The 14,523-nt window shown below is 34.7% G+C and overlaps 1 protein-coding gene across 1 annotated transcript in view; it reads left to right on the top strand.

Annotated features, from left to right (window-relative positions):
• The window catches only part of LOC107083869 (stimulated by retinoic acid gene 6 protein homolog), a 12,957-nt gene extending 1,678 nt beyond the window's left edge, over positions 1-11,279 (top strand). The window contains exons 3-17 of the mRNA XM_015373375.1: positions 1,858-1,943; positions 2,023-2,162; positions 2,279-2,445; positions 4,200-4,307; positions 4,388-4,455; positions 5,652-5,731; positions 5,811-5,872; positions 5,950-6,112; positions 6,207-6,282; positions 6,555-6,688; positions 8,616-8,733; positions 8,824-8,925; positions 9,664-9,827; positions 9,936-10,073; positions 10,888-11,279. Of these exons, the coding sequence (XP_015228861.1) occupies positions 1,858-1,943; positions 2,023-2,162; positions 2,279-2,445; positions 4,200-4,307; positions 4,388-4,455; positions 5,652-5,731; positions 5,811-5,872; positions 5,950-6,112; positions 6,207-6,282; positions 6,555-6,688; positions 8,616-8,733; positions 8,824-8,925; positions 9,664-9,827; positions 9,936-10,073; positions 10,888-11,147 (1,866 nt within the window). The 3' untranslated portion in view covers positions 11,148-11,279. The remainder of the gene's footprint in view (positions 1-1,857; positions 1,944-2,022; positions 2,163-2,278; positions 2,446-4,199; positions 4,308-4,387; positions 4,456-5,651; positions 5,732-5,810; positions 5,873-5,949; positions 6,113-6,206; positions 6,283-6,554; positions 6,689-8,615; positions 8,734-8,823; positions 8,926-9,663; positions 9,828-9,935; positions 10,074-10,887) is intronic.
• Positions 11,280-14,523: the final 3,244 nt, after the last annotated feature.

A 14,523-nucleotide genomic window follows, 5' to 3' on the forward strand; every position in this document is an offset into this window, starting at 1 on the left:
ATTCATGATCCACCAAGGGTTCGTCGTTGGACAGAAGAGGGAGGATTTGCCATCGAGGGAGGATTTGCCATCGAACTTCGGGCCAGAGAAAAAAACAGTCATTAATCCGTTACTCTCTGCCTCGCATAGTGCACTGGTCGTCGACATCATGGATAATAGCGTAGTGTGGCATACACCAGATACAGCATTGGGACTTGCTCAACAGCCGATACCGCACGATATGTCACAAACTGGTAGGTGGCAGTAGTGTTCTTTGAAAAACATGGATGTCTCCGGAAAAGCATATTCAAATGAAATTACTCTGAAATAAAAACACTTATCATTTATTGAAAAGTATGTAATAATTTCATACATTTGTGTCCTGAATGTGACCCGACTTTTCCTTTAAGATGAGAACAGGTTTAAAGGCTGGACAAGGCAAAGCAATGGAAAACAGTACAGCATTGTGGGCCATGCAGACATCTCAACAGTTTGCTTTCACCTTCTTCTTTCATGGTGCTACACTTCTGTTTTTCTATGTTTTGATAACAAGGTGACAGTGTGCTAAGTCATTAAGTGCCACACTCTTTGACATGATCGCATTGGGGGTAAAAACATGAGGAAAGATAATTTTTTCCGATCAGGGAATTTCCTGGGGGGCTCTGTTTTACACCACTGTAAATTTACAAAGACACTCAAAGTCTAGAAGTGTTTTAATAAGACAAAAAAACTAATCAGAAAAGCAATGAAGTGGCCCATAATAACCGCGGAAGAGCAGCAGACATTCAGATCTCAGGGATTTCGTAACAGGAAAGGAATGAACTCTGGCCTCACTTTAAAGAGTGGCAGTAAGGAAAATATTAAAGCAAGAGAGGGAAATGCCATCTGCAGATTGTCATGCAGGAGAGACAACAGATGTCTAGATGAAGGAACCCTGTTCAGATGAGAGAAAAATAAAATTATTTTCTCAGATGCAAAATGCTATACTTATATATTAGAGGAGTACACCTAGATCCTAGACACCTAGATCCTTTTACCCTGAAAACGATCCCCACGCTCAAACATAGTGGTGGCTGCATTATACTGTGGATAAGCGTTAAAAGGTAATGGAACATGGTTTCAATAAAAGGATAATCCAAGAGTAAAACCTATTAGAAGCTAAAGAATTCAGGCTGGGATAATTGTTCACCTTCCAGACAGACAATTACCCGAAGCATATAGCCAGAGCTAAAATATGATGGTTTAAATTAGACCATAACAATATATTTGAATGGCCAGGTGAAAGTACAGTCCTAAATCTAAAAGGGAAACTGCAGTAATATTAAACTGTGTTGATAGATGCACTACATCCAATCTAAGCTAAAGCAAATTAGAATAAAATAGTTAAGTTAGGAGGTGCATTGAGCTTTTAGAAAGATACATCAATAGCTCTTATATGGCTCTAATATTGGTGAAAGAAGGTTTGGTAAAGTATTGTTTATCAGGGCATGATTATAAATGCTGACCGTACCTTTATTTTATATTAGAACCCACAAAGCTCACAGCTTAAATGTATGCTCTGCTTTGTATTGCTGAAGTTTCAAAGAACTTATTGTAGCCAGAGTCAAAATTATGAAAAACAAATTAGAACAAAGAAACAGAAAGAGTTTACTAAACTTTAAGAAATATAGATTAAGACATCTTTAAAACAGTACAGGGAACAAGTTTCTTGAAAAAAACGTCTGCTTTTGAATGAATCTCAGAGTTTTTTGCAACACTACCATGAACAAAGACATCCATTACTGTAGCTTCTAAGTATAACAAATTCAGTTTTCATGTCCAGATACTGTTTGGATGCCTGATTCACTTTGGGTCACAGAGTTTCCTCTTTGCTTGTAGTTTGTGATGATGCTGATCCTTGCAGCTCTCACCAGGAAAAACAAATTGTGCCAGGGGTTCGCAAGAGGATCTTCCAGCATTTTCAGGTAAATATAGGAAACTCTGAGATGAATAGTGTTTTAATAAAAATCTATATTAACCAAAAATGTCTACACAATCCCTCAGTCCAGCAAACTTCCTAGACCAGACTCAGCAGAAGGGTCTGGTCATGGCTGTGTTTGGACTGGTCTTCAGTAAGCTGGCCATGCTGGTGATTTCCCCAGACCCTCTGCCATTCATCAAAGATACTCCAGTGAGCATTAGAGGTGATTGTGACCAAAGGCTGTCTTTAGAGCAGATGGGATGGAACTTTTGTTTCACTAAGTCACCATGATCTAACCTAAAGCAGAGCTTAACAACATGTTTTTCTTTATGTTTACAGAGTACATGAAGATAATTGCTATTTTCTACTATCCTGTCCTCTACTATCCTCTGCTGGTCTGCGGCACTCTGCAGTGCAGTGCTGGTTATGTGTTCGGGGCACTCCTTTCTTTCACTCACTTTGGGGTTCTGGTGTGGCAGAAGTTTGATTGTGCAAAGACACCAGAGGTAAATTAAATACAAATTTTAATATTGAATATTAACTCTCAATTCAATGTCTTCATTCAATATTGAATATTGAATGAATACATTGGAGCCATATGGTCAAATCTCTTTGACATGTCAGCTATGGCACCTGACAAAATGGGAGATACATCTAGAACCCATATCAGTCCCACTATTTACCCCCAAATACTTGTGCTTTAAATATATCTATGTAAGTAAAGGTTCTTAATTCAACATGAACATGATTACAGCTATTATCAATTCAAGAACTTTTTTGTCTTTGTAACCACAAAGGTCTGGTATTCAAACTCTCAAAACTGGCTAGATTGGGATTATTTAATCTAACTTCAAATGCAAAAGTTGGGCTCTATGTGATTTGTCGCCCAATTTTGAACAGACAACAAAACTATGGAGCCAGAACACTAGAGTAATTTAGTAAATCTTGTCTTATGATTCTATACATTTTATATGCTTGTTACAAGCATTGTCTGCATGTGTAGATTTGGTCCTGTTCATGTGTAGATCTTGTCCTATGCATGAGGGAATCACATACTGTATGAGGCTCTTCTATCTTCATACAAAACAACACCACTTTATGTCTGAAGTTGATATTCCTCAAATCATTGTATAGATTAAAATAATTAATCATTTAACAACAGCTAAATCTCACATATAGCCAGTTTATTTCCTCTTTTAAGCCCAAATAGATTTTGCTTATGCTTGCAAGGTATCAAGTAGACCAAAAGCCAAAATGGGCCCCTTGTATCAGACCTACTTGGCTATACTAAGCACAACCCACAATAGAAAGATAAATTGGGCTACGTATGTAGGTCAGTTCAGAGTAGAGAAAGTGTTATGGATGCAGATGGACCAGAGTTCTGCTCAAAGCTATCCTGCAAAAATGTATTAATGATGATACAGTGTACAATTGAAAGCACTATTAAGGTTGGTTTTCTCAACCTTCAAAATTGCCCTCATAAAACACAATGAAGCACTGGTGAAACCCATCTGATTTTTCCTTTAGTCATTTTCTGTAATCTTTTTTACTGACTGGATACTCCTGCCAATCCCTGACTGAACACATCACTCCTTATAACAAATAATCAATAATTCAGCCCTTTAATCACTCCATATACTGTACCTTATTTTTTATTATTTTTACTTTCTTAGAAACAACCGTTAACATAATCTCTCAGTATCTGACTTGGTGCTATTTTAATACTTTTAAATGTGTTAATATGTATAGCTAATTTAAGTAAATGTTTCTTATACAAGCTCAAAGGATTGAAGTAAATTCATTGTGCTTATAATTAGGACACTGCCAGAAATACTTGAAAAGTTAGAATAGGTCACAATACAGTTTATATGATTGCATAGTTGTATTTTGTTTCATTCTTTTATTTTAATGTATCAAAAATTATTTTTGACATTAAATTATCTGTATACATCCTTGCTATGACTCCAATCATTGGCCACATGGCAGCAGTACAGCAATGGTAAAGAAACATTTACAAAATATAACAATTTTGCTTATCAACCATTATACTCATAAACAGGATTTAAAGATTTACAAAAGTCACTCAGACTCCTATTGAATGTTATATGACCGATAATAGAAAATAAACACTATTTATAGTTAATTTTCAACACCAAGCAGGTTGCAGCTTTTTAACAAAGCAACATTCTTAATCCTCAACAACATTTTTTGGGTTTAAAATATCTGCAAAAGTAGCTTTTCTCTATACTCATCTTTGCAGATCTATAAGTACTATGCCCTCCTTGCAAGTCTGCCCCAGTTGGCCTGTCTGGCATTTCTCTGTGTTCAGTTTCCTGTGCTCTTTGTGAAAGGACCAAAGACGGATGAGGTAAGAGTCCCAGCTGATATTACATATTATTATTTAGTAGCTACAACTTGGATGAAACAATAAACTCTTCTTACTTATAGGATCTTGACAGCAGCTACTACACTGACTATGTTAAGTCACTTCTCAAGAAAAAGTCCTCATCTGTTAGGTGAGTTGACAAACAGTGTGACTTACCATGATGGATTTATTGAAACACCCGGTTATGTGGTTTCCTCAGAAAATAAATAAATAAATAGTTAATAATAATACATGCTCATTCAAGTGTATTTTGATATTTTTATGCAATAACATTTTATGTGACACTGTCACCCCTTTTGCTATCAATAGAGCAACATTTATGGTTTTACTCTTAGCTCTGGAGGTGTATTCGTTTTAATAGTGGTACAGTAGCACTTTTTCAAAGAAGAGATTTATTTTTCTCAGACGATGAAACGGAACAGGAGAAAGAACTGTATCCATACCTTTGTTTTAGCTGTTGATCCACGGAAAACGATTAGATTCTTTTCATTTCAAAAAAAATAATAAAACCTATTCTAAAATTGTTATGCCCTAAGATAAGCGTTTTAAATCTTATAATAAAAGTCTTAGAAATCTCAAAATAACATTTAAGGCTTGTATTAACTACAGTATGTAGTCCATAACATATATGAACTTCACTTTCTAAAATGTGTACAGTTACAAAAAAGTGAAGTAGTTCACAGCACTCCATATCTTTTGACTTTTAGTGGATCAGGAGGCTTTAGCTGCGTTCCCCAAACATACTGTATTTTATGTAGGACTGTGAGATGCCTAGAATCAGACATTTTTTAGACATTGAGTTTATATCCAGCATTTTTATCTGATGCAACTTTGTAATTTTCTTTTACTTAAATTTCACCAGCAAAAATTTCACCAGTAAAAATGTGGCTGCAAATAATCAGCTGCATACATTCAGCTACAGTATATCAGTGGTATGTTGTCTTAAGATGGACTGGTGACTTCATAGACTACATAAATGCCTGTCCCTTCATGAACAGACTTGTATAGATATTTAATTAATGTAAGGGACATGACAGATAAATGTGCACATTTTTATTGTGTTTCAAAAGCAAACATAAAATGCATCGGATGCAACAGAGCTAAGAAAATATGCAAGCTGAAATTTTGCTTTTGGGTTATGTGCTACAGGATGTCACACTTGTTCACATGTTTTTTTTTCTGTTAAAAATAATGTTAATTCATAAACTCAAAATGTTATTATACTGAAATAAATATGCAGCTATTTGGTAAAATCTGTTAACATGATATTTTTTGGTGATAGTGGATAAAAAATGTTCTGCTCTCTGTGTTTTTTTTGCACAACAGTTCCTCTGAGGCAGATAAACCATCACTGGTAGAGAGAATACTGGAAGTGCCAAAGAGTTATATTTATTTACCTGAAAAAGGTTAGAATTTTTACACTGATACTGATTTTTGTTACTTAATTGCTTTGAGACTTTTGGTGGTTTTCTATCCTAATTCCAGTGTTTCAGTTTCCTCTGAAGCTAGCAGTCTCGTCCTTTGTTACCTGTGTGGCCATCTATCAGGTACGCCTCTATATTAATGATCATTTCCCTTTTTAGTAAGTGAATATGTCAGGAAGTATCAGTGTTTTGCTCCTTAGACTGCGCTGTTACTAGTTGTCCTGGTGGTGCCTACTCTTCACATAGTCCATGCAGGAATTGATGAAAACATCGCCTTCCTCTTGCTGGGATTTGGGATTGTCTTATCAGATGACAGGATGGAGGTTGTCAGAATTGTGACTTTCTACACTTGGTTGCTGGAAGGTGTGTGAAGTGTTTTGTATTGCATTTTAAAAGCAATTGAAAATCAGAATTTAAACTAGCATTCCCATTTTGTTTTTGTTTCATGTACTGTTAGTGTGCTACCTCTGTGCAATGACGCTGTCTTGTTTGGTCAGCCTTGTAATGCTAATGAGGTCCATGGTTCTTCACAGGTATGTGCAGTCAAACATCCACACAGAAAGATAATCTTTGTAAAAAAAAAAAAAAAGAAAGAAATAAAATCAATGATAATCTACTGCATGATGTCATTTTACTCAACTGTTTCTCAGACACCTGAAATTTGTTTTGTTAGTGCACATAAAAATAAGTTTAAATATGTTTTTCATTTGGATTTGTTTATTATGTGTATTTTCATGACTAGTAAAATGTCAGACATTGTTTCTATATGCTAACCTATTAACTCTTTGATTTCGTTTAATTTCAGAACAAACCTTAAAGGACTTTATAAGGGAGATGTGTATAAAAAATTTAACAGCCAGAAGACCATCAGTCCATCCAGATCTGGTGTTTTCTGCTGGATGGGTCTAACCGGATACCAAGCTGCAATCGTTTGCCTCGGTGATAACAATAATAAAAAAATAATAATTTATAATGTTATAAAAATATCAAAAGTTTGACAAACTATTTTCCTAAATCCATTCAACAACAAACAAAACAACACCCTGGAACCTAATAATGAATGAGCACTGAAAAAAATAAAAATGCATCATAGTCAATTTTATCCACACATTTCTTTTCATGCAGACCCTAAAACTTTTTTAAAGCTATTTCATACTACTAAAGTTATTCTGCATTACTGCTAACTGTGTTAACTACTAGCAATGTTAAAATTAATGTTAGCATGTGTGGGGGGTTTTAGAGGATCCAAATGCAGAGACGGAAGCAGAGGTGATTTCTTGCAGAATTAATAAACAATGGTGCAATTAAAGCATAAATCAAAACATAACTCATCACCAAACACAGAACCAGAACAAAGGGGAACACATAGGACAAGGAGGGAATGAATGAAAGAAGAGAAACCAGCAAACAGTAACTGAAGAGGAGGATTATTAATGCCAAAACCAACAAAGAATTTAGTAATAAACTGATTGGAAGCAGGTGTGGACAGAAGGATCTAGAGGGGAGCTAGGGGAAGGAGACTGACACAAGGGGGCAGCAGAGAGGAAACAATAAATATATAAGACCTCAAATACAACCAGAAAAAAAAATACAAAGACACAGAATGGAAATGAAACCAGTGAAAACTCAAAAACAAAAATTTAAAGGAACCAAAAAGTGCAGAACCATGTCTCATCATGCATCATCTTGACTTTTTTACATTACCAGGGTTTACTGTATACAGGAATAAGTAGCTCTAATTTAATGCTTTTTAATGCGCTTACAAATATTTTTAATGCCATCAACAAGTACCCATGACTCTCATTTACACACGGTAAAATCCTTTGTCATCTTTACAGTCGACAGGCTGCAGCCATGTCCCGAATTTCTCGTTTTCCAGCAACTTTTGTTTGAATTAGCATTTTCCCATTCTCTAGCTCGAGCTTCTTTTCCGAACATACGGCTTTACGATCAAACGGAAGCAGTTCAGGGCAAATATATTGTTATATCTGAAGAAATTGTTTTTATAAACGTTTTTTGTTTTATAAAGCATTTTAAAAGCCATGATAACCACATTTAATAAATTTTAATGCCAATTAAGGCCTTAATTTAAAAAATAACAATTTAATGACTTTTATGATTTTTAATGACCTGCAGCAACACTGATTACATACACAGCTATAGGTCTATTTCTATTTCAATCATTGCATTTGTAAGCTGTCATCATGTATTATTTTATGGAATGTGCACAACAATCTACATACAATGTAGCCACAATCTTTTGTCCTGTTAGCCATAGTGGCTGGCTGAAATTGCAACCTCTTTCATTAGAAACATATTTTTCATTTTTCAGATATCTGTACAGTAATAAAAAAACAGATAAATTCTAGACTGAGACAACAGGAACTTCCGCAAATTGCTGTAAAAAATATTTGGTTGTAAAGCTAAACAGCAGTTGGTGGCATTCCCAGGTTTTGATGAAATTTTCTTAATTTTTGTATAAAACAGCCTATGATATGCATATTTAGTTTTTCTATTTTTATTTATCTTAAAGAAACAAATAAAAAAAAATTACTTTAATTATACAATGATTTATTTCACTGACAAAACCACCGCATGTATGCATATAGTAACTCATAATGGCTTATTTTCTGGGCTCTAATTCTCCACAACCATGTTGTTGACATATGATATAAACAAACAATGATTTTTATTTTCAATATTAGATTAGTATGCATTCATGCAATATTTTTATTCTGTTTATGTAGTTATTTTTAAAAGGTGGAAAAACACAAAATGTGAATTTAGAGAGTGACATATTCCAATGTACTGATGATGAATTATGTTCTAAGTTAAAATTAATCCTCGATATATGATTTATTGGCAGGAATGGCGATCCAGACCTTAGTTTTTTTCATCTGCTTCTTGTTTCTGGTATTTTTAATCATCATTCCTATTTTTTATGGCCGTAATATTATCGTTTTTGAAGTTGCTGGAAAGACATGGTGAGTAAGCATCCTTAGTGAATTTCCATTTCAAACATGTTTCACATCAGAACAAACATACTGATGTTTTCTTCTTTGTGACTTTTTTAGGCCAGTTTGGGTGACGGTCATATTGGTTACGGTACTTCAACATGTAACTGCTAAGATTTTCTTTGTCAAAAAAGACGCTGCTACAACAGACTTGAATAACAGGTCTGTATGTGTTGAACTTTGCTTATTTTTGTATAATTATTTGAACTGAATGAACATGATAAAAGGACTAAGAATAATTCCTACATAAGCTTTAATGAATATCCATTAACAACAAGTAAATATTAGTTAACTTATTGAGAAAAATCACAATAAAGTGTTTGATTTCCACTTTAAAATCAAGTGTATTATGTTTTGACCTCTGTTAAAGAAACAGGTTCAAGTTTTCTAATGATGTAGAAAGACAGAAAAAGACCAGGTTATTTGTATGTACATATCAAGAGGAATATTAATCTTTCTTACATAGAGTATTGCATTGTGTACAAACCAAGATGAAGCTAATGTGAAATAATGTAAAATCAATCATTTACAGTTTTTTAAAAATAATTTAAAAACTGAAAAAATTAACTGCTAAATGTATCGTAAATGTTACAGAAATATACAGTTTATCATCTGCATATCTTGAAAAAAATGTTTCTGAAGTGCTTGGCTTGGGAAAGGATTTAGATATTGAATTTAGGTGGTTTGAGAATAAATCTATAACCATGAAATAAAAGAAAGTGGTATGAATCTTTCCAGTATGCCTGTGTAACTTTTATGTCATCCAGGTCTTGGTGTTGAAACGTTTGATTGCCGATTTAAGACTGTCTTGTTATTTCCACAGTAACATTTAAAGAAAATGTAACTAATATAGAAATAACCAATTTATCCTTTTGAAATAAATATGTTGGTTACTTTCAGAGAGAGCCTCTTTCTTCTCACCTACCTTCTGTTTGTGGCCAACATTGTGGTGGGATTGATTGCCGCTATTTGGAGAATGATGATAACAGCTTTGTACAACATCATCCACTTTGGTCGGATAGACATCAGCCTTCTCCACCGAACAGCCGAGTCCCATGATCCGGGTAAAGACAATTCTCTTACAATCTGTATTTTTTCAGATTCATTTGATCACGATTTTCTTAAAGCGTTTGATTTGACCTCGAGCTTCTTCTGCATTTTGACCCATCCAGCTTACAGATATTACACTCAGTTTCTGAAGGTGGAGGTCAGTCAATCTCACCCAGTGCTTAAGGCTTTTTGTGGACTACTGCTGGACATGAAGGTTGAGACTGGCAGAGCCGGACAGAAAATACAAGATGCAGAAGAAGGTAGAGAGACTTTGAGCTACAAACACTTACAGTATGCATATGTGTGAGTTTTAAGAGCTAATATCAATGATTCCTCCTTCAAGCCTTAAACTGGAAATGTCAGTCATGACCACTAGACACATCTAATTTTAGGGTACTGAGATTTATTGAAAGAGTGTTCAGCTCTTTCAATAAATGTGTTTCTAAAGTTGACTCAAAGGACAGATTTATTATAGAAATGAATAATTCTTGAAGTCATTCTTGATGCTGAAATAGCAAAAAAAAAAAATTGCCAACAGAAAGTTTATCTTTTAAATTAAATAAATAATTACAAAACTGTGTATATGATATTACCACCAGACAGTATTTAACTAATTGGTAAAAAAAAAAGAAAAATGCTCTCAACAAAAGAATAATTGCATTGTAAACATTGTATTAATGAGCCTTAATTCCTTATCTGTAATTGTAGAGGTGTTTTTTTTTTCTTTTTGACAGACGCTCTTTAATAATAGAGGTTTACAAGAATGCTATGATTTATAATTAGAAATAAAAAAAAACACCAACTTAGTTCAAATCTCTCCAGCCAATTAAATATAAACTTATGGTAAGGGTCTCCAGTTGAATTAGGGAATGTGTTTCATCAACAAATTGAGATTATTAAAAAGTTATGGTATTTCATACTGATGTGCAAAAAAAAATAAAAAAGTTATAACATATATTATGTAAGGTACTTAATTAATCTAATCTAACTATATGTGAAAACTTTTTGAAATGATCAGTTTCTCCTTCTGGCATCTCATTGTGTCCTAAACATGTCCCTCCTTCATGGTTGCAGGAGTTCAGGAAAACGGATCCAACAAGGCAACGAGCAGTCGAAGGGTCTGTGCTCGCTGGCAGCTGATGTACACACTAGTGAACAATCCATCACTGCTGGGCTCCAGGAAGCACTTCCAGACACTACAGAAATCTGAAAGTGTCAGGAATGGCACGCCCAACCGCAGTTCCAAGAAGAGCAGCCAGGCGGAGGCAGTAAAGACAGAAGCAGAGCCTGTTCAGTCCTCTGAGAGTCCATCAAGTCAGGATAAAACTGAATAAATCAGCAATATACTCCAATAACAATAGATTTAGCACTTAATGCACTTACAAACTTTTAAGTAAAGGTCATAAAATTATATTGCTACACTGGAATTAATATGGATTAAGTATTGGCCCAAATGTTAATCAACAGTTAAGGAACAGTTTAAATTGAATTCTGTCTCTGTCTCATTCTCTGCAGTCCTTATTGTAAGATGAGTAAAGTACTGCATTTACTGTAGAACCATTTAAATGCCCTAACTTTGTGTAATATAAAGCAGGGCCTCCTCTTAATGCTGCTTTGATTACATATCATGTTCATATAATGAATAACACCAAGAGTGTAGATAGCTTCTAGGTCTAGAAATATTTTGTGCATAGTATTCTTCTATTTCAATCCATGTCAGTAAACCCTTACAGAGTTGTGAGCAAAATTTATAGTGACATTTTACTGAATTTAAACCAGGTCTTTTCTGGACAGTTTAACTTAGTGTTATGATTGAACTGTCTCCAAAAAGAGATGAGTCTTTGGTTAAAGTTTTTCTTATAAACAGTCTTGCAATGCCTTTCATAGTTAATAGCAGCCCTGTATTCATATAAATAACTTATATTGGTAACATCACAGCATTTCTATAAGATTTCACAGGTTTTCTGTAGGATTTAATTCTTGTAAAAGTGTTTGTCAAAAACAAAAACACAGAAAAATAAATTCCAGTGGGATAAAGATGACATAAAATTACCATATGAGAATATTGGTCTTGCATCTGTTTATTTGGTCATTTGTTTTAGATAAATAAAATCCAGGATCCAACACTAGTTGTTCCATGTCCTTTGAATGAGGAATATGTCCTTATCATAACAATATATCCATTAAATCTAACTGCTTTTCATTAAGACACAGTCACTGGTTCTGCCAGATATAGCTGGTTATTGGTTGGATAATAAGGATATATGTAAATATTATCAATAACAATATAAAGTTTAAAATGGCCACTGATACAGTCTGTTCAGTCTGGTTCTATGGTAAGAAAGTTGTGAGGACTAGACCAAAGGATGGTTAACATGATGACAGTTGAAGTGGGAAACATGTTGCTTCCTGTTGCTGTTTCAACTCACATAGTAGGAATCATAGTCAGAAGCAAAATCAGTTTATCATGGGCAGGCGCCCTGTATAATGGTAACAATGGAGGTTAATTTACAGCATATGTAGGTCAGGATACAGTTGATCCCAAACTAGGAAAAATAATCTAACAGCTTTCCTTTTATATCATTCTGAAGTTTTAAAAAGAAACCCAGCCACTTATGGACCATGAAGATTTATGGTGCATTCACGCCAAAGTAACAGATTTACATCCAAAGTCTATGAGGGATGGTGTAGAGAGGTCCAGTGGTGCATGCGGGGAGCGGGAACGGCACATCCAAGCGTTTTCGGATTCCAGCATTCTAGCGTCTGATTGTCAGCGTGTCGGAGCATCCGACCATTAAGCAATTTAAAATTTTCCTGCTGGATGCTGGAGCATCAATCAGAAAAATTGATCAAGGGTTTTTTTTGGGGGGGACACCAACACTACATGAAATCTCTTATTACTTTCGCAGAGCTGTCTGCCGACAAAAATATTCAATTTTATTTTCTGGTACTTGTAGTTTTTACCACAAACCTTAAAAACTCTTTATATTCACTCTTCCAGCAGCTATAAATGGCAGCAGGAAGTCCCCCACTGGCTGGCTGCAGCAGAGAGCTTTCAGAGGGGATCTCCAGCACTTCCAGCTAGAACAGGCGTCAAAATTTAATAATTTAAGCGTTTTCCTGCCCAAATCATGTTCAGTTTTAACGCACCATTAACTTAAAAGCTGACTGGATCTGGTTACTATCAGCCTCCAAATCTACTGGCAGGCCAGAACAACCCTATAATACAGTAGATGTTCTGGCCTGCCAGACTACTTGCATTGTGAGAGCGCATTAGTCTGGAAAGGAGCGGGAAACTCCTGGAGCAGGACCAGCACTAGCAGATAACAGATACAGTGGAAACAGGTTAGAATCAAATATATAATTACAGACAGAACCAAAGACACATTATTTTAACAATAAAAGCTCTTACAGCAGCCAGTCCTTAAGATTTTAAATAACTTAAGCTAATCCAGGACATAAGAAAAGAACTGTGCATAATGGGTAATTCTGAAGCAAGCATAAACCTCCTCCTTTCTCACTATAATTGGTCCAGTAAAATCTAAAACAGTCCAGGTAAGTATTCAGGAGGAAGATCTTGGTCTCTGAAACAGAAGCAAATGGTGCTAAAAGCAACAAACGACTCATTTTATGGGTGGGGTAGATGTGGAATTTATCGCTGAAGCAGAACATCGCTTGGATTCGTTCTCAGGAAGAGGAGGTTTGGCCACTTAAAAAAAAAGGGTGGACAAAGTATTTTTGTGTCAGTAATACAATAGCCTTATGCAACTAGAGTAAAATATTAATTTGTGTAAGGATTTTTTAACATCAAGGGGTGCAAACAAGCTTGGGTGGTTCTGTAATTGTAGTGTGTCATACCAGTCTATTTAGAAACAAAGTAGTCCATCAACTCTTTAAACAGCCTTTTTAAAATCAGCATGCTTTAAGTTAGATATTTAAAAGCATAAAAAAACAGTAAAAGATCATACCTAACAATATGGAGTATCAGTGTTATCTCCATAACAAACATTTTATTTCATAGCAGTCTGTTTAATCTGATGCATAATCCAAAAATAAAACTGTTATTTCAGAAATGTTAGCAGGTTTAAAAAACAATAGCTTTCAACAGACATACAAAGCACAACAATCTGAAGCTGGATTTAGCTTTATTTAATAACAGTTTATCTGACTGCTCTGGGAATCCTTTTCTTTTCAAACTCCATAACAACATTAGTAAGAAACAGGCTGACAGTGATAATCAATGTCAGCGTCCATGTCAGCAGTCAGAGGTCGATTATTTGATTATAATCAGCCATGTCAGCACAAGCTGCTCACATTAGCTGACAGCATCCTGCTGATTTGCAGACTGTATCAACTGAGTCAGGTGGTTTATTTTGGCCTCATCATTTAGAATGCCGTATATTTACAGAAGTTTGATATGAAAACCTTTTAGCTTTGAAAAAGATTTGCATGCAGAGATTATCCAAATATTTAGATACCAATTGAGACTTTCTACCTGCAAGTTGATAATATTCTGCAAAAATAAAAACATCTTTTAATGGTTTTAATGTAGATACATTTTTCATGTTCATTTGTAAAAGATCTTTTTTCATAAAAAAGAAAAAAAAAACAGTAGGGCTGTAAAAGAATTGTAGATTTTGAAAATATTGCCTTAATTAGTTCTGCTTATATTCTAAAAGCACTGAAAAGTTTAACTATTTCTCAAACAAA

This window comes from Cyprinodon variegatus, unplaced genomic scaffold (genome assembly GCF_000732505.1).
Source record: "Cyprinodon variegatus isolate N-32 unplaced genomic scaffold, C_variegatus-1.0 Scaffold86, whole genome shotgun sequence".
Classification (NCBI taxonomy): Eukaryota; Metazoa; Chordata; class Actinopteri; order Cyprinodontiformes; family Cyprinodontidae; genus Cyprinodon; species Cyprinodon variegatus.